Source organism: Aulonocara sp. 'chitande type north' Nkhata Bay, linkage group LG18 (genome assembly GCF_057382095.1).
Source record: "Aulonocara sp. 'chitande type north' Nkhata Bay isolate Kocher_YH1m ecotype deep benthic linkage group LG18, A_spYH_male_GT1.1, whole genome shotgun sequence".
Taxonomy (NCBI): domain Eukaryota; kingdom Metazoa; phylum Chordata; class Actinopteri; order Cichliformes; family Cichlidae; genus Aulonocara; species Aulonocara sp. 'chitande type north' Nkhata Bay.
The window spans coordinates 24,153,288-24,178,177 of NC_141361.1; the positions used below are offsets into that span (position 1 = coordinate 24,153,288).

Here is a 24,890-nt window from a genome sequence, read left to right on the forward strand (position 1 = left end):
AAAAAAAACAGTATTGCATTTTGTTTATTTTTTCCATGGTGGTAGTATGGGTGGTCTTGTTCTACCCTGTCCTGCAGAGTCAACTTCAATTTTATTTTCCAAACTAAACCGAATCGCCTCTCAACAGGAGTTTCCGCCTCAAACCACAGGGAACGTTTTGCATAGAGTTGTTCAGTCTGGGGCAAGTCCAAATGTACACAGGCTGAACGTTTGCACACTCCCACAGCGCTCCCGCCCCACTCTCACTCACTCACACACACACACACACATCTGTACAGCAGACTGCCCACCCTTCACATTCCTGCGCCTGGACGGTTTTGCAGTCCACTGCTTTTAAATGCAAATATAACCTCAGGTACCATAGAAAGGGGGAAATAAACTCACTAGGTTTCAGTTTTTGGTTTTGCAGAAAGGTATACACAAGCAAACAAAACAGAAGCAGCAGATTTAAGTCATAAAACTATATTTATAAATAAAAAGACATTTTCCTTGATAAAAGAGTAGTGTGAAAGTCATGGTAAGAATTTTTTTTTCCCACTATACATTATCACAAGACAGTCTGAAGATTCGCTGGTTAGCAGATGAAAATGTAGTTGTGCCGTATAAAAACGACTCTGGAAACTGGATGCTCATATTAAGCATTAAAAAGAAACTAGTTGTGACCAGCTACAAATATAATAAAACAAATGCATTCTCAAAGTATGGACTGTAATTCTCTTGCACTACATACATTTCTTTCTTTCTTTCTCTCTTAAGTCAAGCAAATACTTTAAAAGTCTGAATAAGGTTAACAGTTAGTGTTCATTTCAGCTTCTTTCAGTCATTCTTTTTTTCTTGTTAGAGGTCAGCAAGTGGGGGAAAAAAAAAAAAAAAAACAGGAAGAGGGAAGAGGCTTCAGTCTCTCAGTTTTGACGTGGACAGGGGTGGGGGAGGACAGAGAACATTAGATAAGGAACCCAGAGGAGGGAGGGAAGAGTGAAAAGAAGAACAAATGAAAAACATCCATGTGGAAAAGCACTGAGTCATCTTCCCCAGCTGACCATTTCCACTGCCTCCCTCCCTTCTTCTGCTCTTTGTCCTTGCTAAAACTCTTCCCCACCATGGAGCGGAAACTGAGAAAGGCGCTTTGGTTCCATCTGGAGCAGGGGGGGGGTGTTTCTTCACTGAAGAAAGTATGACCACTACAACTACTAAGAAAAAGTACAAGAGAGGAGGAGCATTTTCTCTCAGCATACACAACAGGGTGGTTTCCATTTCTGCCTTTAGGTCTCTATAACCAGTGTCACATCACATCAACAAAGAATTCTCCGGCGTTGCCCACCGCCATTCGCAGAGACTGCCGTGACGCAGTGAGCTCAGGGGGCACCGAGGCAAGCTCTCTGCCTGGTGGGGCACCAGGTGCAGCTGTAGAAAGATGTGGTGGCTGAGGGGGCAGGCCAGGGGGGCCGTACACAAGACCAGGCCCATAGGCTATAGAGTGGGAGTTGGCACTGCGGTGGCTCACAGAGCTGCGGACGCTTCGTTCACTAGGGGGAGCCACTGAGCGCTCACTTGGTGCCCGGTGGCTCCTGATGTCTGATTCGCTGCCACTGCCACCGGATTTTCGGCCCTCATTCTTGCTACAGTTAGAACCGCTGCTCCCTGTGAACAGAAAAAAAGAGAAAAATTATTATGCAAGTGAGATGTATGTTTAAAAAAAATAAAAATCACATCTTTTTCTAATTGGGTGCCAATGACATCACGAAGGCAGCGCTGACCCAGTTTGCAGGAGACTCTTGGGAGAGCTGCATGACTAATGCTGACATAGTCTAGGAGCATTCAGGCCAAACAGTTTAGCTATTCCTGAAGGCAGTCACAGGTCTTTATTTTATTATCCCACTCAGACTGCTTAATTTTAGGGCAAGTTCCTGAGAGTGATTAATTTAAACCAAAACAGCTCATCTGATTAAAAAGAAACTTGATGTGGAGGATGCTTTGGTCCAATGCATGTCATCAAATCCAAAAACATAGGAAAGTATTCATGTCAGCTTAATTTTGTGTCTACTAAAGAGCGCGAGAGAGAGGTATAGGATGTTACCCTGTCTTAGCACAAACACTGGAAGAATGGGGGGAAAAAATCTCTTCTCCACCAGAAATATTAAAGCAAACCCAAACCCCAACACTTTGTCTTTTACATTCTGCATCCTGCTAGTTTGTGCACTACTCACCCGTGCATTTAAGTTAAATGAGTACAGAGCATCTAAGATGTTGTCTCAGTGGGCCCAGCTGTTGTTGGTTAGTAAATATCTCCAGTGTGTAAGGAAACTGCACCTTAAACCACAATGTCTGCTTTTCTAGTTCCACACACATTAAACACAGAAACCCCAACATCTGAAGACTTTGGGGGTGATGGAAAGAGTCCTTTTTCACTACTCACAGAGCTAGGCTGTGTCCTTCAAGTTTTTGAAGTCAGCTTATTAAAACATACACTGTTCCTATAAGTGAATTCAAAGTGTGGAGGTAAAACTCCACACCTCATACTGCTCAACAGCGTAAACTAAATGTAAAACACTGCAGAGATGTTGTAATATCACTTAATATATCCCTTTCACACAGAATCTGTCTACAGGCTTATAAAGTCTTTCAGTGAACTCTTTCACAAAAAAGCAGCTATAGCAAGCCCTAATGAACCTCAGCAGCAATGGCTGGTTACCTTCTTGTGAGCTCTGCATCTTTGTAGAAGCATAGTTGTTAAAGGTTTTAGGGAAACCGTGTGCTACTGACATGAATCTTGATTTTTCTTTGAGGAGAAACTGCAAAATTAACATTGTAATTTTATATGAAGTGCTTGAAATGTATCTGTTGAGGACTTAATTAAACTGCACTAACCACTGTGCTGGCTCCCTGCGCTACCAGCTCCTGGTCCACCATGGAAGGGCTGCGGCAGATCGTAAGGGTGTGGAATAGGGAACTGGTAGGGCAGGGCCATGGGCCAAGGGGCTGACCCAGGATGGGGCAGAGGGGGGAGGGTGTCCTGATCTGAGGCACCACCGCTGGATCCATCATGATCATGCAGAGACAAGTGGGTCATGTCTGAGGGAAAGAGAAGACAACTCCGTTAGATTTTCAAGTCGCATCCCACTTAAACTTTGGCGAAACTTGCTGTTACTGCTCACGCTCTAAGCAGATCAGTGAGCTCAAAGTCCACTTACTGCCACAGAGGTCTCCAAAGACATAGTAGCACTGTTCAGAGAAGGTGATCTTATTGACTGTGTGTCGGATGTACCCAGCCTTCAGCAAATTGCTGGCATATTTACGAGCTTCACGGCGATCTGTGAATCCTTCCACATGATGGAAGAGCCAGTCCACCACATCAGAACCTGAAGCACATGTTTTAGAAATCAAATCGTGAGGCTACAGCTTCACTGATCATATTTAAAACTTTTTTGACAACTTTACATAAATCTGATGGTGGTTAATTTATCTATACTTCAATTTAACATTGATTTTTGTTGAGCTCTGGTAACACACCTTGGTATAATAAAGGCAATTCGATCTCATGCTGAATGTTTCTCAGTTGTTGGAATTTAAACTTTTTTTTTTCCAAAATGTAAAAAAAAAAAAAGAAGTAAAAAACAACTGAATTAATCGAAGCAGTATTTAGGTATTGCTTTGGCATCAGTGAAACACTCAATCTAAAAGCTGAGAAGATCTGTGTATGTGTGCGTAATTTTTAAAAAGCCCAGTCAAGCTCGCTTTGACAGACGTACCAATAAAGGCATTAGCGATGGTTATCTTGAGCCACATCCTGTCTCGCACCTCCAGACCTGACTCTGGGCAGGCCATGGCCTTAGCAACCGTTGCCATGTCACTGTGAATCGAGAGGTGGAAGTCATCGAATCCTAGGAAAGATGACATGAGCAAGTTAACATGTGGGTGGTGTTAAATCTTTTAAATCAGAAATTGCCACATTGTGTTTTGTTTCCAAAACATTTAAAATTAAAGAACTATTGAGTGCTGTTTTCTGAGGTTAAAGAAAAAAAAATGTTGGCCTGTTTTGGAATTTGCCTCAAAAATATTTGGTTTCCTGTGGTCTCGGCTGTTATTTGACCCCGTTCTGTTCTAATCGTGAATCAAGACTGGATTTGACTGGATCTTTGTTTGAAGTGGACTGCAACTGACTTGGATTTGCTAAATCCCCCAGATGAGCCAGACCACAGTGAATTACATGTCCTCCCTAGAACACTAATGTATCTTACATATAATCTCACTGAGTTTCAGTCCATTCTCAGACCAGCTATCATGACTAAGCGTCACAGTGTCCCTTCTCATCTGCCTCCATTTCAATAGACTTTTCATTTCTTCTTTAATAAAAAAAAAAAAAAAAATCCCTTCACAATACATTGTGGATATGTAATAAGATAAAGGGCATTCATATTTTCTATTAAGTGAATTATAGACATGTAACTAATAGGTAAAAGGCAAGTTAAACAATGTTTCAAGAGAAAAGGAAATTTTTCTCCCAAAAGAAAAGGCATCGCAAAACTTCCAAAGATTAAAGGAGACACAAAAGTTGTGAGTTATGGCTCTATTTGGACACGAGCAGATGGTAGCTGAGGCTGAACACAGCAAAAGCTGGAACAGATAATAGTCACAGGAATGTAGTGAGAGGGAAGGGCCGCACTTAACACGGAGACTTACTAACAGAGGTTTGGTGGTCACAAGGAGGGAGAGCTGAATGTTCCAAGCGGTATGACAAACCTGGAGTTATTTTCTTCCTCAAATGCTCAAATGTATTTATTTTTAACAAGTAGGCTATAAAGAGGTACCAGGAAACAAAGGAGAAAACTAAAAAAAAGAGGAACAAAAGAGTAAAAAGAGGTACATTAAAAACTCAAAAGGTGGTACAGTTTAAATGTGGAGACCATGTGGGATGAGGATGAAAGTTGCTTTGGATAAAAGTGCACTGATGACAAGCTCCAACAGGCAGCTTTGGGGGGTGATGTGACTCACGTTCAGTCTCAGGGATCGAGCTGCTGATTGAGGAGCTGGTGGAGGTGACTGTGCTCATGGAAGGGCTCATGCCATATGGAGGGTACACCCCAGTCATGGCTGCCGTGTGAGACACCCATGCAGCGGGGTCGATAGGCCGGATTGGCTCACCTGTTAAAGAGAGGGAAAGCAGCTGAAATTAATGAGGTTATTACAAAATCTTTCAAGTAAAAAATAAAAAATGTGTCACTGCGTATAGTTATTGCAGAGGAACCACTCACTCCTGGGCAGAGCAAAGCAGCTCCGAGGGTTTGGGTCCCAGCACTTTGCAACTGTCAGAGTAATGGGGCTGGTAAAAAAGACACATAGACAGTTAATTATTGGTCTTTTTGCACTCCTGTGTTATAGATGCTGCTTTTGTATTCGCTTACCCCGGCTTGTGCACTATGTCTCTTAGTACTCGAACAGCATCATCATTGCTCATGTTCTCAAAGTTTATATCGTTCACCTAGATCAATAAAAACAGAAAAATATCCCAATGAGATGCCAAGTTAGAACTAATGTGGAACTAATACTTTAAAGGAAGCGCTCAGATAGTTCAAAGGCAAAGAGACTGAGCTGGTTTGGACATGTGAAGTGAGGTAGTGGGTATATTTAGAGCAGGATGCTGAAGACAGAGCTGTCGTGGACGTAAGAGAGGAAATGCAGGTGGATTGGATCACAAAAGAGGATACAGTGGACAGGAAGGAATTCTTCAGTGTGCTTGAAAGATATATAAAGAGAGATAAAGCAATATGGCATTAAGAAGTAGCCCCAGAACTACATTTTTTCCTATAAACAGAAATATGAAAATTTCACAGCCCCACAGCGATTCCAGTTCTACTGCAGAAAGACATCAATATGGGGTCCCAAATAAGCAATTTTCCTGGGAAGTATATTTTACAGTACGATAAGATTGGATTAAACGAAAATGTGTATACGAAGAGTAAAAAAAAGCGATGACATTACAGCCAACTGCATCTGTGACACATGCACAAGAACAGAAACCCTTGACATCATTCATTTCAGTAAAAGTGCTGGTCTCAGTTACAACGTGTACATCCACTCACACTATGTGTCTAAATTCCAGATATTCAACTGTAAACTGTTTTCATTTTGTGTGCATCAGTCTCCTACTTAAGACACAAACACACACCTGCAGCAGCATATCCCCGGGCTCTATGCGTCCATCTGCAGCCACAGCTCCTCCCTTCATGATGGAGCCGATGTAGATTCCTCCATCACCTCTCTCATTACTCTGACCCACAATACTGATGCCCAAGAAGTTATACTTTTCTGTGAGGTGGGGAGGAACAGAGTATATTCAAAGAAATGAAGTATTATCAACTTCATATGCTCGCTGAACAAACATCTAACTCCTGTGTGTGTGCAAATCACCTACCCATGTTGAGAGTCACAGTGATGATGTTCAGCGACATGGTGGAGTCTGTGATGCTGCTGAATGACGAAGACTGAAGAATGAAATAAGGACAAGAATTATGAGGAATGCAAAAAAAATACATTAAGAGCAGAATCATGACTTATAACATGAAAGATAATTTTAGGTAACTTTGGTTGAGTTATTGTCCTTTACAACTAAGAGTGTTCTCACCCTGTCCATATTGGAAGCCTTGGGTTTCCTTCGCCGGCGTCGATGTCGTCTCATTAGACGAGAAGAGCTCTGCTCAGTGGAGCTACTAAACCTGAAGAGGAGGGGGGGGGAAAAAAAAAAAAAAAAAAAAAAAAAACACGATTTAAAATTAAATAAATAATAACTAAATAACAGATGCAGATCAAATTGTCTCATAGGAGTCTTTGAAAGTAGCCACGATCTAATCTTTGAAGTTTCTGGATATAAACTTCCCCATTATAAGCAAATATCTCAAATTTTCTACATACTAATCTTCACCAGTGTACCAATATTTAGTTATAATATTGCTGCAACAATTGAGGCTCTGATGTCCATCCGTTTATGACCACAGTGTACCCATTTCCAACAGGAAAGTGTGCCCATGCCACAAACCTTAAATCATCTCAAATTGGTTTCTTGAACATGGTCATGGGTTCAATGTACTTAAATGATCTCAACAGTCACCAAATCTCAATCCAACAGAGCCCCTTTGGGATGCGGTGGAATGGAAGATTCATATCATATCATGCGCAGTCGACAAATCTGCAGCATCTGTGTGATGCAACATGAGCCACTATTGCTGAGGAATGTTTCCAGCACTGTGCTGTGCCACAAAAAATAAAGGTAGTTCTAAAGGTAAGCAAGAGTCCAAATGGGTAGTAGCAAGGTATACCTAACAAAGTGGCCAACAAGTGTATGTGCTTCAGACACAAAGAATACTTCCAATTGAAATACATTACTTACAGTCATGCTGCCTCATAGAAATTTGTTTCTATGAACATGAATAAACAGATAGCTTCATCGTGACCATTTCAAGTTTGTTACCAGGGCTCAAATACTCCAGTCTACAGTAAGAATAAATAACCCACTGCTGTTTAATTTTACCATATAAATTTAGTAATCAAACGCTAACCATACTACTACCTACTTAAAAGAAAGGCATTTGCAAAACTGCTGAAGCCTCATTGATCCATCAGTACTGGTCTTGTCCACTTCTGGACAGAGGTTTTCCATACCCTGTCCAGGATTCTCAGTGTGACGCTGGTGCCTGACCCCCTTCTTGCTTTGTTTGGCATCAGTGGGAATGAGATGCCTCTACCGGCCTCTAAAACACAGGTGCTATCATTCTGTTCCCTGTTGGCCAGGAGGGCAATTCTACTGAGGTGGCGGGGACGCTGCACCCCCCACTAACAAACAGTGGTTATATGACCTCATGTCTAAAACTGGAAAAAAATAACACACTCCAAAACTCTACTAGATAATTTCAAAGAATGTGCAGTTCTTTCCTTGATGCATTTCAAAATCTATAAGAATCTTTCAGGTGCATTTACTTTTGTCTGTGTGCAACTCCCTCATGTCAGGTGAACAGGTCTAGGGCAGTGACCTGGGTGGGAATTAATGGGATTATTTTGCAGGGACTATGTTATCTGGGGGACAAAAAAAAAAGTTCTTTATTTTACCTTTTTTTTTTTTACCTTAAGTGTATGGGCTAATTGCCCCAAATGAACAAATCATCCGTAATCCTTCTATTCTCAGAACCTTTTTTATATGCATAAAGGAAAAACGCTTAATAAAAAGACATTGTTTAAAGGGAAGCCATTTGAAAGCCAGAAGGAAAACAGTTCTACAAGTCAGAATGAGCTTTAACTATAAGACAGCATCGAACTACATTTGAAGGTTACAACATAATCAACAAAAAACAAAACAAAAAAACCTGATTTCTTTCTGCGTCAGAATCCCCCCCAAATACGTAAGAGGTTTTTAATCCAGCTCTTTTGAAGCTGATTAAACGGGAAAAACATCCCGTCAGATGCCTAAAGACTGAGACCAGCAGAGTCTCTGCAGTGGGCTGCAAGGATTACCGCTGGAGCAGAACCCTGAGGTTACCACAAAAACCAGCACACAATTAGACAGTACTAATCTTTGCCATAAACCATCAACTATAACTCCACATGCATTCCTGAAGCCAAATGCATTTCTTCTTTTTGCAACAAACCAGCTCAACAGCTATATAACACATCTGACCTGCTGGTTGCATCGTCATCATCTGAATCAAAGCAGGAAGTGGACTCCAGCTCGCTGCTCATGAAGGACGAGCAGCTGTCGTACTCGGGGCCTCCGCGTCCCATACCCCGCGATGAGTACCCGTTCTGCCTCCCACCTGCAGCAGGTTTTTAAATTAAAAACTTAAGCTAGAAAAATAAAACAATCAAAGGATACTGCATGTCTAAAGTCAATCACGCTACACTTACTTTTTACCAACAAGATAACTGTTATTCATAAGTTGTGAAATACATGGAAACAACACTGATACGTGCAATGAAAAACAAGAATAAGCAGCAAGTTTCTTTCTGACCATGGTCATTAGTGTGTTTCCGTCGCGGCCTCTCCCTCTCTCTCCTCTGAGACACCATGGAGCCGGTCTCTGTGTCATTGTCCAGGCTGTCCCGACCACTTGCTGCTTTCCCACTTCAGACAAGAGAGCGAGTGTTAAAGAGAGACAGAGTTACAAAACATCATGATCAGGGCATTTGAGCTTATTCAGCAGCCACTAAAACTAATGTTTATTTTAAAAGAGCTTTATAAGAATCAAATTGCTGGCTACTCTGGTTCACTGTGGTTAAGAAAGCGATCTGTACCTGAATATTTGGAAAGAATTGCAGATGTTGTGTTGATGGATTTTCAGTGTGGTGATAAAAAAAAGAGTCTCTTTTTTTAACACTTTACTTGCAGACATAGCATATTTCTTTAGATAGAAATATTTATATAAAAAAAACAAACAAAAAAACAACAACTAGTAACCAGGGCAGAAACGGCCCTAACCAATCTGGCGCCCTAGGCAAGATTTTAGGTGGCGCCCCCTTACATCAGCAGTGTAGTGTAATGTTGTAACAAATAATATTTCTATTAAATAAGCTTTACTTTGCATTTTAATTAACGTGGGATTATTTTTTGTATTTAGAAATAATAGTACCAACTTTTTTTTTTTTTTTTTTTCTTCAACATTTGTGGCACTGGCGTGGCGCCCCCTGATGGACGGCGCCCTTAGCATTTGCCTATACGGCCTATGCCACGGGCCGGCCCTGAACCAGGGGCTTAAGCATGATCATAATAGCCTACGGATAAATGCCTGCAAGAATTAAGCTAGATTTTCTTTCCTCCAGGGCAGTCACAAGATATCACTTTTTTGATTTAATTTGCCCTTTCCTGTTACTGTTCTTATTTGGCAATAGGGCTGCCACAAACATTATTTTGATAGTCGACTAGTCACCGATTACTTTCACGGCTCTAGTGAGCCTTGCCCCCGACTAGCTATCGAGCTAGTGGGTAACAGACGTCTCCGAAAACATTGGAGCGCTTTTGAAAATATGTGGTGTCTTGATAAACTGAGCAGATATTTGAGGTTTACACAGCTACATTCTCGCCTGAAAATATGTTAAACGTTTATTTTGTGGCCCAGAAAGAATAATAAGAGTAATATTAAACTAACTAGTTGCCGCCATTGTTGAAAACTGAGCTGTGCCGCGCTATGAATTCTGGGACACCGCTTCTTCTTCTTCGGAGTTTAACGGCAGCTGGCATCCTTGTATATGCAGTGCTGCCATCTTCTGTTTCAGTCCGTTATTACACTCTTAAATCCTACTACTTATTCCTGCGTCTTTTGTGATCTTACAAAGCTTGAAACGACCCGTCGACTATTAAATTAGTCGTTGACGATTTTGAAAGTCGACGCAATCGTGACTAGTCGACTAATCGTGGCAGCCCTATTTGGCAACACAGAAGAACTCATTCAAGACACTCAAAAAACACACAGACACACACTAAGCACAATATATTTCATTCTCATTCACAGAAAAACAAAATATAAAGTATCAAAGTCCACAAAGTCTCGTTTGAGTTCACTGACTGGTAGGAAGGGGGTCTCGAGTCTCCAATGCCCCCGGTCCTCTCCAGAGGTGGTGTCGGCTCTAAACTATCCGCCACCGAGCCTGCGTCCGTGTGCGCGCCGTCTCCAGAGACCAACTGTCAACAGACAAAGAGTCGGGTCGTTCAGGGGGATGAGTATCTCTCAGAGAGAAGAATTTACAGAAAGACACAGAATGAGTGAGCAGCAGACCTTCATTCACATCCACATTCAAAGGCTATACACGGTGTGTCATGTTTTACTCTAACTTCCTAAAAGTATGACACAAACATTTCAAAATCTCCTGCAGAAAGGGACTACAGTCTCTTGCTAAAATTCAGACTTAATCTGCCTCCTACTAGTTTCCTACCGAGAGAGCAAAGCTCTACAAAAGCAGCTGTGAATTCAGCAAGTTGAAAAAGAAAGAGCCCAAGCCAAGACTTGTGGTTTGTGTACCTGACAGTGTTGCCTAAGTTACCAAATTGTAGGGGAAAAAATGGTCTCCAACAGACCAGAACTAATGTTTTCTCAGAAATTAAATTACCGGTATGCATTTATTTCCACTTTTACCACATGCTAGTGTTTGTTAGCTTGAGACAACAAAACAATATAACTTAAATCCTGCTGTGGTTTTTGTGGAATCTTGGAAGTCATCCATATCAGAAATGAAGCATGTATTTGCATGCAAAAACAAGTTTCAACGATGACATGAGACCAGTGTGAAACTGTAGCCATCAACAGCAACCTGTGGTGCTGAAAAAGTTCAGATTCAGCAGCTGCTGACCTCAATCTTAAGGATCCAATGTAAAAAAAAAATATTTTTTTAAAAATCAGGTTCAATTTCATTGTATGCACAGCCATTATGCACTTGAGAAATCTCTTTCGTTCAGTGCATGTTTATTAGAAATCAAGCTGTGACATCTAAACTAAATTACAGCAACAAAGTGAGTGTGAAGATGTTGGAAAGATAAATATGTTGTGCTGAAACAGGGCATCAGTATATCAAATCAAATCACCTGTACTGTCATAATAATTCAGCTATATTACTATGTGGCAAGATAGCTAAAATTAGTCTTCTGCTCTTAATCACAATCACAAGAGTCTACTTTGGTGTGCACTAAAGGGAGCTACAGAACAGGAGATACAGGGTGCTGGCTTGTTGTGATGAAATGATGTGCAGCCAGCCAGGCCTCTGGACCCCAGAGAATAATCAATCAGCTCACTGAAACAACAGACGAACAGCGGAGACAAACAAATGGACATACTCTAACAAAAATAACATTTGACTGTATGTGGAACATTGCAACAACCCTCAAGAGATAACAAACACTTTGGAGCAAACGCACACAAAGGAGAACTGGCTTTTAAACACATTAAACTAAACCTCCGCGCAGTCTAATGAAAACGACCACAACAAAGAGACGCATTAGGACGAGCACGCTGGAATATACGCTCCAGAATGGAGCAATAACGCCATGTTGATGATGCTCGAATAATTAAAACCACACTGTAGAAATTAAGCGAGTGCTTTAGCCTTTCACATCACGACACAGAGCAGTCTTTCTCTCTGCTTTATTCTCTCCTCCCTGTGAGATTCAATCTTCTTGTTAGATGACCTGCAGTGAGGCCCTTTGTTATGGAGTATTTTCCGGCTATCCTGTGATTTCACTTGCTCTTAATCCAATTTCAATGTCGAGAAGAGAGGAAGGGAGGCCGTGCACGAGCGCCAGATGTCTCGAGTGTTGTGGAGACAGGAGTATTATTGCTTAGAGGCTTTAAATAAGAAACTGCATGTAAGTACATGTATGTGCTACATGTGCCAATTAACCTGTGTGCTTAAAAAAAAATTATATTTTACAGTGAAAAAGACAAGGTTTAGGAAAAGCAGTGTATGTATACTGCTCTGAGGATCGTTATGTGATGATGATATTATCACACAGATGTGCAGTGCCTCCCCCTACGCTTGAGTATGACTGGGGTAAGTGCCCAACAGATGGGAATCATTGTTACACATTCATGTACGCCACTTAACCACACAAGTTATCGCACACAAGCAAACAGCAAAAAATAAATAAATAAATGTTATTGCAGCGTGTATTTTGGACCTACCCATGACACCACACGTCCATTGAAGCAGGGCAGCTTAGCATTGTCATCAGATATTTCTTCCTTTACCACCCTGTAAAGAGAACAAGGCTTTGTTTCAGTCAAACATTACCAACACAAAAGCACTCCCTGGGCAATAAAACATGAGGGTGCATTTAGAGGAAGTGGAGCTGGACAATATATTCCACCAAGCAGGACAGACACTGACAACTGGGGACAGTTGTACACATTAAGAATCAATGACAATGTTCAATATAACCAAATGTTTGAGACTACTGGCACACGCACAGAAAACTAGTCAAAAGATGGCTCACTTGTCCATTTCATATATAGAAGTAAGCCTTAATGCGTTACAGACTGGTGCAAATACATTAACAAAAGGCATGTGTAAATGTAACCATGTGAATTTCATGCAAACCCTCCCATTCATTCAGTCCTGCTTGCAAGGATCAGATGGCAGGCAGATCTTAACAACACCTTGTTACACAATGAAGAGGACAAATAAGGCATGTATCTAACAAGCGCCTCAGAGTATTGGAGATGTCAAGATTAGCCGGGTCTTTGACAGGGAGAACACTGATGGTCAGTGAGGCTTTCCTGGTAAAGATCACAGGCTCCAAACCAGTCTAACAAGTTCCTAAAACACCACCAGTCTAGACTTTAAGGCTTCAACAGTTAATTTAGTGCATGCACCTCCACTCTTGAAACAACACAAACAGCTGCGGATCCTTTCAAAACTCGTCCTTCCTATCTAGGTTGTTGCCCCACCCTTGTTTGAGTTTAGCCAGAAAAACTTTGGCAACCTGGCTCGAGTTTAAAAAAAAAACAAAACAAAAAAAGTACATTTCTCCCTTTTATTTAACTCTGAAGAAGGTAAAGTGTGGAGGACCATAAAACGTCTACTTTTCTGGCCATGTTTTAACACAAAGGGACACGCTCATAAAGCTGCCAGAGTGATGAACAGGGCATTCCTGTGTCCAACTTTGCATTCCTTAGGCTAATAGACAACAACAGCAGGGGCCTTCTGGTCTCACTCACTCACCAAGTGTCCGGTTAGATCCATTCATTAGCCTGCTAGCATAAGCGTTTCATACATTAGGCAGCAACTGACAGCTGTAACGTCAGTAACTAGTTAGTAACAGTATGAATTGCTCCTTGTTTCATTTAGTCTTCAATAAGTTTAAATGCGATTAAAGGCGTTCTCTTAGTGTTCGTGAAACTGGAAATGACCAAACTTGGTAAGACAGTACAGCATAAGCTAAGCACGAGCAATGTAAACAAACGGGGTCGGGACGCTGAACAGACCTGCTAACGATGCGACCTGGACGCTAGCAGCTAACAAAGGAACGGCAAAGCAAACGGCTAGCTGATGACTGAAAGACAGGTAACCTTAGAAGTGATGACAAGCCAGCTCCACGAGGTAACAAATATGTTACAGTTAATCTGAATGGACTGAGGTTAAGCAGTCCATGCCGATTCCACGTTAAACACAATGAACCTTTTAACAGTTACCCGAAGTCATCGTCCATAGATTTGAAGAAGAATTTGTAATTTGGTTTCTTGAGGACATTTTTGAAGTCTGCCAGCGTGACTTTGTCCGCCGGCACCGACAGTTTCACCAGATATGGTGTCTCCTGGTCGTCGAGGTGGTAGATAATTTTGGTCTCCCCCATCTCGGACTGCGGCTAAGGCAAGGCAGACTGGTTGCATCAAGCCAAGGGCCTGGCAGGCTCCCTCTCGGGCCCCGACTCCCCGTGGCGCTGGCGGCTGCGGCTTTGCCGTGGTCCACCCGGCTCTCTCTGGCTGACCGACCCGTTCCGTAGTGCCCGGTTCTGCCTTTTTTTTTCCCCTTTCTTTTTTCTTCACGGCAGCTTGCTAACGTTACGCCTGACTCTCTATTACAAAAACACCTTGCTGTTCCACAAAGCGTCCAAACACCACCCCAGGACTGAATTGCTTTAGTTTCCGTTTGTGTAAAACGTACAATATATCACAAAAACCTTAGAAATACGTGAGGAAAAACAGTTTCAAAGCGGTGCAAAAATAAACAATCTCAGAAGGGTCCGTACTCCCTTCTCGCTAGCTGCTCGGCTTTACTTTGTTGCACACGAAACTGCATAAAATCGTCCAAGCCTGTCTCGGAGGAGCGCCCTCCGCAGGTGAGGAGGAGAGTGACAGCTTTTCGAGGACAGCTGGGGCAATTTAACGGCTCCCATATTGCTCTGGTAAGGCCATTAAACGGCCTTTAGCAGTTTTGAAGCCCCACAGACCCACAGTTATATGATGGTATACTTACACAGAGCTTCAATATGTTTATACTCCAATTTACAGCTGAAACCTTTATATGGATTGCAAAGAATAAGACCATCATTGTCAGTTATCATTTTACTTTCTTAGAATTTGGATCTTAATCACTCTAAAATTAAAAATCTCAGCTGTGACACGATAGACAAATGTAAAATTCCACTTTACATTTTAAATCTGCAAGGAGGAGGTTGGGGGGGTGCAAGGATGTAGGGCTTCCCATCATACAGCAGAGAACTGGCATGGAAGGAGAGGTTTTGAAATCAAACGACTCCTTCCACATTTTTATTTGTGTTTTAATTTTGCTGACCTCTTGTAATTGCTATCATAGCACCACTCAGACTGAGAAGAAGTCCAATCAGAGTGATTGAAAGGCAGAGTGATTTGTTTTTCCCACATCAGCAGGTCAAATAACTTAATTTATGACTGTGGATCATGGTTAACCTTCTTCACTTTATTATATGGTCACTGATCACACTTTAGACAGGTTTTATAGCACATGAACTTGTAGACAGGTGTTACTGACATTGATGTATTTAAGCACAAAGCCGTAGTTAATGTGGTTAGTAACATCTGTGTTTACCTGCTATTCCAGATAGAAATGTGTCTTATTACTTTGAGGTGTGCAGTGAAATTTTACACACAAACACATCTACACTTTTAGATAGCATACATCTGGCTGAAGGATAACATACTTTTATAGTCCTTTCTATACAGATGCATTGCATTTTGATAGAACAAATGCTGTAAATTGCATCTTTATAAATGTAACTGTCGAAATATTCCATCTTTACTTTTACTACTTATCAAAATGTCATAAATAACAAAGCAAGATATCAAGTATCAAACACTGCCTTTTAAAAACTGAATTATGAACACAGAAAAGCACAATGTGGAAAGTGTCTGATTGGCAACAGCTGACTTTTTTGGCATGACAATGGCAAACACACTGTCAATGCAGTCAAAGCAACATGACAGTTTAAAAAGTCTGAAGCTACAGTTAAAGTACTATGAGATAAAAGTACTCTTTATGGGGAATAAATGATATCTTTTCATACTAATATTGCACCTTGTGCATGTGGAGCAAGTTTTAACTGCTTTCTGAGATGCCAGTTATTGTGTCAATACTCAGAAAACAACCTAAAAGAATGCACTTAAGTGCACTGCAGTAAAAGTGTTTTTGTTTTTTAACATGTTTACGAGCATAAAGTCGTTTAACCTGTCCAAAACAGTTAGAAGATGCACAATGGGCCTTTCTCATACAGAGAGTAACAACTTGAATCTTAGTAAAGGCTGCATATTAGTCGAGTCTGACTTACTGCCACACCTACATGGTGCAACAGAGACACTATTAATGTTAATTACACAAATGCTGCTGGTGCCAAAAGACGTTTGTAGGTTTTCCTGTTTTTTTAAAAGCAGGTCTGTTTTTCTGACAATTACAAGACTTGCATCACTGGAATTTTCTAAATAATTATGCATTATTATGCTGTTTATTATGCAGCGATGCATGTGTCTGTGTAATTTATACAGCTGGCAGTAGAATGGGAGGATGGCATGGGTCAGGCCAGCGAGAGGAAGAGGCTATGATATCCTAAGTTGAAAGCGGAGGTGGAACAGTGAGGTTGGAGAGCAATAGTTTGCACAGTGGAGATTAACAAACTACAAGTCTAGTCTGTTTCTGTTACTGTACTGGAGCATCTGTAACCCACATAATTTCCTTAGGGATTAATAAAGTATGCTGATTCTGATATAACCACCAAAACTCCTTAAAAAGTTAGAGATGCGTGGCCAAGCCGTACACCACACCATCTCAGGAATTGCTCAGTGCTGCAGTAAGTGGCTGCAGATGATGAGCAAAGACCCCAGCTGGACCCTGACACACTCAATGCTGCTGAGGAACTTATTATTGTTTCATTATTAAAAGCTACATTTGTTAGTTTTTGCGATAACTATCAAGAGTAAGACGCTCTTTAGTCAAATGTGAATATGTACAGAAACCAGTTTATTGGACTGAATGAATGTTCACTTCCACAACAGAAAAAAAGAAAAACAAAAAGCAAAGAGTAATAAAATACAGCCCAGTGGACAGTTTTTCTGAAATTCTCAAACAATAAATGGTTTACAAAATGAGGGAGTCTGTCTACCTTTCTTCTGTGGATAAAACATCAGTGATATCATGATCTGCCACTCAAACACTGCAGTAGGCAGATATGACAATATAACATTTTTACGGACAAATACAAAAGAAAAAAAAAGTGGGGAAAAGGGATTTGGTCTCTCTTTTTCTTTTAAATATGCTCTATAGAGTGCTTGGGAGCAGACTGTTGGCAGGTCTCAATCAATCATCGAGAAAGTCATCATCAAGGTTAACATCTGTGGTGTCAATGTCATCCAGCTCCATGTTGTCCAGGTCCACCTCGAGCTCATCCAGAGTCTAGGACAGAGAGACGCGTACAAAAAAGGAAAATCCTTTTTTAAACAATGTTCCAGCTGAATTTTCATTCGATTTCACTTCATCAACTAAGAACAGTATGTGCTACAAGTTGTTCTGTATGAATAAAACCTAAGTCATCACTTCCACACTAGAAGAGGGATTGATTGTGACCGCATAATAAATCAAAAATAAGGAGCAAAAGTCTTCACCTTATCTTTCTGTGAGAATTCATAGATTTCAGCCTCTTTCTCTTTCTCCACTGCTGCAGGAGGAGCAGGCTCAGGCTGTGAAGGTGTCACTGCAGCAATGGGAGCTGCTGCCTCCTCTTCATCTTGTGTCTGCTAAAAAAGTGAATTAAATAAGGGAATTTTAAATTGTACTTGCCACTAATTTCTCCAGCTTCTATTCATTTTTACAGCCTACAGAAGCTACAGAACAATGAACAGTAATCAGGATAATACAAAAGTACTGAGATATTGATACTCTATGCAAACCTTAGAGACAGGAGGTAGGAAGGTTCCTTTGGGCTCGTATCCCTGGGCCTCTTCAAGAATGTTTCTGTCTTCATTGGGCTGAAAATGTCAAATACAAATTCAGAAGTGCTGCCATATTAGCGATAACACAGTTAATTTACCCAAAACTAAGCATCTTTTTTACTTAAGTCATCAAGGACTTTCAGTGAGTACTTTAATCACTGTCTCCTCACTGCATAATTTAAGTATTTTAACCAAAGTCATTCAGCTTACTGTAACAAGTGGATAGTCTTTAGCAGGCCTAGTGGTTCCCAAGCAGGTTTCTCTCAGGTAGTGTTCAGCTGCAAAGGCTTCTTTCAGCCCGGGGAACAGATTCTCATACTCTGTAGGGTCTGCTAGGGATTCAGCCGCCTACAATGAAGATGCAGGTCATGACCAAGAACAGATACCTAGACTGATGCTGATTGAGTTTAACAACTAAAACAAAAATCTCAAAGACGTAACTAACCTTCTGGTTGACCTTGGCCAGATTCTCCCTCCATAATTTGACCACGCGGGACACCTGGCTGGGTAGGTAAGTGCGAGCCAGGAAGGCAGCTTCAGGTAGTCTGTTTGTTCTGATCAGAAGCTCCAAACACTGATCCAGTCTGTGGAGAAAGCACAGCAGCAAGGCATGAATTACCCTGGTAGCCTCATTTTCAGTGTGAACAACAGCATGGTTCTATTCCACAATTCGCCCCTGCAGGCTTGTACATCTCACACTTACTTTCCCTGAAGGAAGTAGGTCATGAAGGCTACATTGTTTTTGCCGTCCCTTTCTGCTCCTTCAGCCAGCTTGCCCACCATGACAGCATTACCGGAGGCTGTAGCAAGGAGGAGCAGGCCACCGTAATCCTGGGCATGGTGCAGGCACTCTTGGGCCAGGCCAAACTGGCACTTACTGATAGCCAGCTCTGCTAGCTGCTTCCACTTCTGCTCTGACTGTAGAGAACAGAGTAAAAAATATCAGAAATGTACTGGACAGAAAACCTGATCCATTGTGACATCAAATTACAATTTAGGTCAAGCCTTTGATATAGAGTTTGCATTTGCTTCTGTGTCCTTACCTCTGCTTCTACAGCCAGCTGGTAAGCAATCTTCAACTCTCCCAGCTGCAAGGCTAACTCAAACCTGTGCTCAGGGTCTGTGGACACTGCCAGGGCCTGCTGCTTGAAACCCTGATGAGCCAAAGAAATTGAAACCTTAACCATATTCACAACTCAAAAGACAACCATTAAAATAACCTCTAATAGACCAGTTTTCTACAGCTCATGTTTAAAGTCCAGTTGTGTTTCAAGCTGAATGAATTGCCTTTGCTAACCTGTTTCTCCAGGAAGTGTGCCACCCTGGTCCTCTGCTCTTTAGGGATAGTGGGTAGCACCTTGTCAGCCATTCCAAAGTCCCGTCTCATTACAGCAGTCTGGTACTCCAGGACGGAGACCAGCAGGGAGTAGCTGACGATATTGAGCTCCTTGTCTCCCAGATACAGACGGTCATCTTTAGGTATGTAACCCAGTAGGTACATGGTCCTGCAGAAAAGGAAGTAGGTGTGAAAAAGCACCAAGGCTAATTTTAGAGGCCACTTATTCTTTTTGTAGATTACATATTTACTGTAATCATCTGCTGAGTTTCTGCACTGCTGGACTGTGTTTCTAATAAAGTCGGGAGAGCAATTCTATTCAACTCGAGCCTAAATAGTCTGTATTCTTACCTGTCCAAATGTGCAATTGTGACAATCTCTCCTCCAACGTAATAGTTGAGTCTGTTTACAGAGCTGGTGTAGATGAAGCAGTCTCCAACCCAGAGCCCAGTCTTGACAATCTCCTGGATCTCTCCCTGGACCTGAACATGTCATAACAGGTCAAATATATTTCTTAGATCAAGTATTACATTATGCTAAGCTATTCTAAACACTGACTTCCAACAAAGGATGTGAATGCACTCACATCCACACACCTACCTCAAAGGCATCTTCAATACCATCCTCTGTCACTCCCTCGTTGTTCTCTTGGGAGGCAGCGACTTTATCTGCCAGGTAGCGCAGGATGAAGAAGGACTCCTCTGTGGCAATGCAGACCAGTTCACCAGAGTCTGACCAGAAGATCTGAAAAATATGAGAAAAAAGAAAGAAAAAGGTAACCCTACTAGAATTACTGGACAACAGCTTCTGACAATCACTCACTAACTTATTTATATAGGCCAGTGCTAAAAATAAGGTTAGAGAAGCACAAAAGTAATTTGTGGTGACTTCAATTAAAAATGCACAGAGTTTCCAGACTGATAAACAGGGACCAGGACTGAGAACAAATATCTAACTCAGTAGAAGAAAGCCAGTCTTACATGCTTGGGCTGGATCTCAATGCGGCGGATTAACTCTGTGTTCTCCCAGTCGTAAAATGCCAGGCCGTTCACCGACCTCACCCCAAGCAAGAAACCTCCATAGATACCTGTAGAGCAGAAATACAGGGAAAACGTCTGGTGAGAAAGACAGCCAACATACTTCCACTTCCAGTACCACAAATCCATCAGAAGCTAAGATTTCATTACCTTCAGCTCCAAAGTCGGGCTTAAACGATTTCTTTTCTTTGAAGTTTTTAAAGATTTTGACGACACTGCTGCTTTCTCTGATGGCATATCTTTAACAAAGAAATACAGATGTTATTCAATAAGAGAGTAGCAAAGGATTAGGGCAAAGTTACACTCAAGTTACGTTTTAAAATGTTCACTTACTCAGAAGAATCGTGTGCCCACACAAACTCCTGTGCTGAACCAAAGCTCTTGTTTCTCAGTGCCATAGCGGTGTAGATGATGTACTCTCCATCTCCACACACCACAACAAACCTGGTAAATGGAAAAACTGCAAATGAAGCTCCTCTGATAGAAATGTTATTATAAAATGACCAGAAACAAACATCTGTGATGCTCATTTCTGTGGATTTATAAAAAAAAGAAAAGGGCTGGACCAAGTGCATGTCTACCTTCCATTAGGGTTGTGCTGGATGGTTTGAGGGTAAATCTCACAGCTGCCCATGTCTTTGACAGCCAAAGGTAGCCTCTCTCCATCCTTGATTTCGGCATCACCCATGGCCTTCAGGTTGGCCTGCTGTATTTCACTGTGTTTGGCCCAAATGATTTTGCCACTGGTGTCCATAGACATGGCTGGCTCCTCCCGACCCACCTATCCAGGAGTGGATGACGGAAAAAGAAGATAGATTGGAAGAGGATGAAAATAGATTTAAGTTTTGAACACATAATTCATTTACAAAACATGATAACCTTGATAAAATCCAGCTATAAATTAATAAATTTCAAATTCATAGTGAGTCTTTGTCTTCTTCCTTTCCCTCACTTTGATAATGATGCTGCCTTCATCGTAGCCCAGCGCCACATTGTTGGAGCCCCTGAGACCCGACACACACCACACTCGCTCCATGCCATAGTTCAGTGTGCTCTCAAGGCGGTAAGTGCTCGAGTGCCAGATACGCACGGTCCCTGTAGAGGGAGAGAGAACACAGTGTGAAAAGCAATAATTAATGAGATGGCAAAAGATGCATTTTGTGGGTGCACAGGTGAGGATGAGTGGGATTCCTGCTCACCATCCTCTGATCCAGTAATGATGATGGGCAGCTCTGGGTGGAAACTGACGCAAGAGACATTTTGGGCGTGGCCCTCCAGAGTTTGAACGCAGGTTTTGTTCTACAACACACAGCGACAAATGGGTGAAACACTCACATGCACACAATGCTAAACCAACTCTTACCGCAGTAGCACAAGTAAATAATCACAACATTAGGAAAATCAAGTGAAATTCTCCTACCTGGTAGTCCCAGATCTTGACTTGGCGATCATCAGCCCCAGATATCAGGTAGGGCTTGTCTCCTCCACTGTAGTAATCAATACAATTTACTCCTTTCTCATGACCTTCCAAAGTGAAATTGGGAGATGAAGAGCCAAGCTGCCACACCTGTAAGAACCCCAAGAACATGACTACAAATACTTCATGAACTTTTAACTACATATGTGTAATTTATAGTCATTAAGGAACCTACAATAGTGTATGACCCACAGTTCACAATCCACGGTGCAGATATACTATTCCTCCAGAACTCTCCAAAACATTTAGCTCCTAGGACTAATTTCCAGAAACCTTGAAGTGAAGTAAATATTGCTGTGGGATTTCACTATAGTATAAAATCTGAAAAGCAGACACTGGCCTGATGACATTTTAAAAAGAAAAAGCTATTTTACCACATAATTTCTGTGCACCATCACAAAATAATAAACATTTTACCTTAAATGCTGACAAGTTGATTTTTTTTTAAGAGTATAAGCTCAAATTCCAACCGGATACCCTTGTCTGCATAAATGCTTAAAAGATCATGAACCTTCTCAAGTCTTACCACGGGAAACAGGACTCAGCTTTAGCAGAAGCAGAAGTGAGAAAATACAAAGCAAGAGGCTCCTACCTTAATTGTTCTGTCCAAGGAAGCACTGGCAAACTGATTGTTGTCCTTGGGGTTGATGACAATCTGCATAACATAATGAGTGTGACCCTCAAACACCTGGCTGCATGACCACTTCTTCTCCCAGTCCCAAAGCTTGATCAACATGTCATCTGCAATGACACAAAAACACAGTCATGCATAAAGACAAGTCTTCATAGTATGATCTGTGGAGCATGTGTATGCAGAATGCCACAGATTTCCAAAAAACTAAATGAAGAAAGAAATCATGAGTTTACTAGCGTACCGCTGCTGGTGAGGATGTATGGCTGGGTTGGATGGACAGCAATGCAACGAATGTAGTCGGAGTGTGCCTCAAACATGTGGACTCGCTCCAAGGTGTTGTAGTTGAACACACGGATCTGCATGTCATCCTACACAGGGATAATAAAAAAGCTGAGTTACTACTTGAAAACACATCATTTTAAGATTTTAACAACATTGGAAAACAAGATATGATCATGTGACTCCCTCAAAAACTTAGTGCACATAACATCTGAAAGATAACAATATCCTTAAAAAAATCATGTCATTAGTTTTTAAAAGTATTACTTAAAAGTTACTATTTGGCACTTCTGTTGTTTTTACTAGATGCAGGTGGATGTCTCCCTAGTGACCTGGTAGTTGACTATTTGAGTGGCAGACCACAGCATGTGTGGGATCAGGTAGGGTGATGAGGAACTATGCTGTGGCGGCAACTTTGTTACATAGTGTGAGCAGAACAATCTGTATCTTAATGTGACAAAAACTATGGAGCTAGTTGGGGAGGATTGGAACACTGATGATTCGTATTTCTATACATGAGATCTGGGCAGACACAGGGAATGACCACAATAACAAAAAACTGAACTTCAATAAAAATACAGAAGACCCCCTACAGTAAGTGCTAGAGGAATATCTACTTTCTGAAATGACTGAGCTCTTTTAATATCTTCTGGATGATGCACAATATTCTCTGGTGGCCAGTGGCATTCTCTATTCTGTTGTGTTTGATGGGGCATTAAGCTGATCCACAGGACCAGAAATGTTGGTGATTTGGAACTTGATACTCTGAAAGCAGTTTTTCAGAAAAGAGGATGCTATCTAAGTTATCGAGAATACTGGTCAGTCTTTTAACCCCATCCATGACAGTCACAAGAGCATGTTTTCATTTGCCATGTCTTGTTTATAATATCCATAACATTTTAAACTTTTTGGAGTATTTCATTTAACATACAGCACCTTTGAATTTGTCAGCTTTTTTTTTCTGAGCTGTGATCCCAACAGAAATAAGTAAATATTACTCACCGCTCCTGTGATGACCCAGTTCTTCCTTGCTACAAATTTAGAAGCTCTGACAGGCAGGTCGCAAACTTCGAAAGTCTTGACAAGAGTCTGAAAAGAGAGCCGGCTTATAGTTTGCAACATATGGATGCGACACATCAGTGATCATCTATATGGATGTGAAGTCAGCAGTCTTTTTTATATAAGCAATTTGGCACGACTGTCACACTGGCTTCGTACCTGAGTTTCATGGTTCCAAACACAGACGCTGCCGTTGTACAGACTAGCCAGCATCCATGGCTCAGTTGGGTGAAGGTCCACACTCTTCACCCGGTCTGACCTGGCTGTCAGCCTCCGCTTAATGTCCAGCCTCAGAGGCTGAAAAGACGGAAAGAGATCAGTGTTTCCAAGCGCTGTTACAGGTGTTATATTGAACTTAAAGTGTATCTTAAAAACAATGAAGCTTCAAACAACAACTGGTAGCAAAACCAAAGCATCGATTAGCAGATAGCATTCAACTCAATATATTTCGTTTAATCAAGATAAATCTGTAACTGTGCATCCGTTAGTAATAACTGCGCAACTAACTCAACACAAATGTACCCACATGCTAACACTGGAAAAAAAAAAGCTTAGGTTGGAAATCCTAAAAGGCCGTAAGCTACAAGCTCTCGTGCTAACTCAAGCTAATTAGCCGCTAAGCTAGCTGCAAGATATTATTATTTGACATTGATTCACGGCTCTTTTTAAAACAAATAAGTTGGTATGTATACAAACAAAAACACACTCTGGGATGTTTAAAATGCCTCCTACCATGTTTTGTCCCCGTGTTGTCACAATAAAATCAGAGAAATGTGTTGCGAACAGTTTCAATCGGGGTCCAAATGTTGCGTTTTTCCAGTGAACAGCCTAGTGGACACTGACGTGGAACTTCCTGAAACGCAATCTCGCGTGAGTTGAGCCGTGCAAGTGCTGACGTGACAACATCCGTGAGCTTTGCTGCAGTCAGTCGTCAAGCTGCCACGGTGTCATTCTATGCTGTGTGTAAAGACTATATCCTATGTCTATTTTTATTCTATTATATCAGTTGCTATACAAATATAACTTCACCACCATCCATGGTTAGCCTATAGGATAAACAGAGCGCCTTTCCAATGTCATATTTTAAGATGAGTAATTTGTTGTCAATTATTTGTTTCGAAAGCAACATGAAAATTGTCCT

At 41.4% G+C, this 24,890-nt stretch overlaps 2 protein-coding genes across 3 annotated transcripts; both read right to left on the minus strand.

Moving 5' to 3' along the window:
- Nucleotides 1-446: 446 nt before the first annotated feature.
- Nucleotides 447-14,793, minus strand: LOC147308614 (segment polarity protein dishevelled homolog DVL-3-like). The gene is made up of 15 exons (XM_086272449.1): nucleotides 14,163-14,793; nucleotides 12,654-12,723; nucleotides 10,548-10,663; nucleotides 8,997-9,109; nucleotides 8,666-8,801; nucleotides 6,623-6,713; nucleotides 6,413-6,482; nucleotides 6,167-6,306; nucleotides 5,403-5,479; nucleotides 5,253-5,320; nucleotides 4,993-5,142; nucleotides 3,750-3,881; nucleotides 3,192-3,359; nucleotides 2,869-3,072; nucleotides 447-1,641 (listed from the first exon to the last, which is right to left on the minus strand). The coding sequence occupies exons 1-15, from the start codon at nucleotides 14,321-14,323 to the stop codon at nucleotides 1,283-1,285; spliced, it is 2,055 nt and encodes a 684-aa protein (XP_086128575.1). The 5' UTR covers nucleotides 14,324-14,793; the 3' UTR covers nucleotides 447-1,282.
- Nucleotides 14,794-16,938: 2,145 nt separating this feature from the next.
- copb2 (COPI coat complex subunit beta 2) lies at nucleotides 16,939-24,633 on the minus strand. 2 transcript variants are annotated; one of them, XM_086272165.1, is made up of 22 exons: nucleotides 24,482-24,633; nucleotides 23,909-24,046; nucleotides 23,693-23,779; nucleotides 22,653-22,779; nucleotides 22,370-22,518; nucleotides 21,721-21,867; nucleotides 21,500-21,599; nucleotides 21,253-21,395; nucleotides 20,882-21,081; nucleotides 20,634-20,744; nucleotides 20,451-20,539; nucleotides 20,244-20,350; nucleotides 19,864-20,007; nucleotides 19,615-19,745; nucleotides 19,225-19,432; nucleotides 18,971-19,081; nucleotides 18,631-18,845; nucleotides 18,373-18,511; nucleotides 18,138-18,275; nucleotides 17,886-17,963; nucleotides 17,601-17,729; nucleotides 16,939-17,391 (listed from the first exon to the last, which is right to left on the minus strand). In XM_086272165.1, exons 1-22 carry the CDS (start codon nucleotides 24,482-24,484, stop codon nucleotides 17,296-17,298), a joined length of 2,790 nt encoding a protein of 929 aa, XP_086128291.1. In that variant the 5' UTR covers nucleotides 24,485-24,633; the 3' UTR covers nucleotides 16,939-17,295. The 2 variants fall into 2 exon arrangements, with proteins under 2 accessions (XP_086128291.1, XP_086128290.1); XM_086272164.1 differs by having other exon boundaries at nucleotides 17,601-17,732.
- Between the last annotated feature and the right edge of the window lie 257 nt (nucleotides 24,634-24,890).

Coding starts and splice junctions, on each gene's coding strand:
- LOC147308614 (XM_086272449.1), bottom strand. CDS start 14,323: ATGGGGGAGACCAAAATTATCTACCACCTCGACGACCAGGAGACACCA. Junction 10,664..12,653: donor ATGGACGTGTGGTGTCATGG/GTAGGTCCAAAA, acceptor GTCTGTTGACAG/TTGGTCTCTGGAGACGGCGC. Junction 3,882..4,992: donor CTCGATCCCTGAGACTGAAC/GTGAGTCACATC, acceptor CATCTTTCCTAG/GATTCGATGACTTCCACCTC.
- copb2 (XM_086272164.1), bottom strand. Junction 20,351..20,450: donor GCCCGACTTTGGAGCTGAAG/GTAATGAAATCT, acceptor TCTGCTCTACAG/GTATCTATGGAGGTTTCTTG. Junction 18,276..18,372: donor TGGCCAAGGTCAACCAGAAG/GTTAGTTACGTC, acceptor TCTTCATTGTAG/GCGGCTGAATCCCTAGCAGA.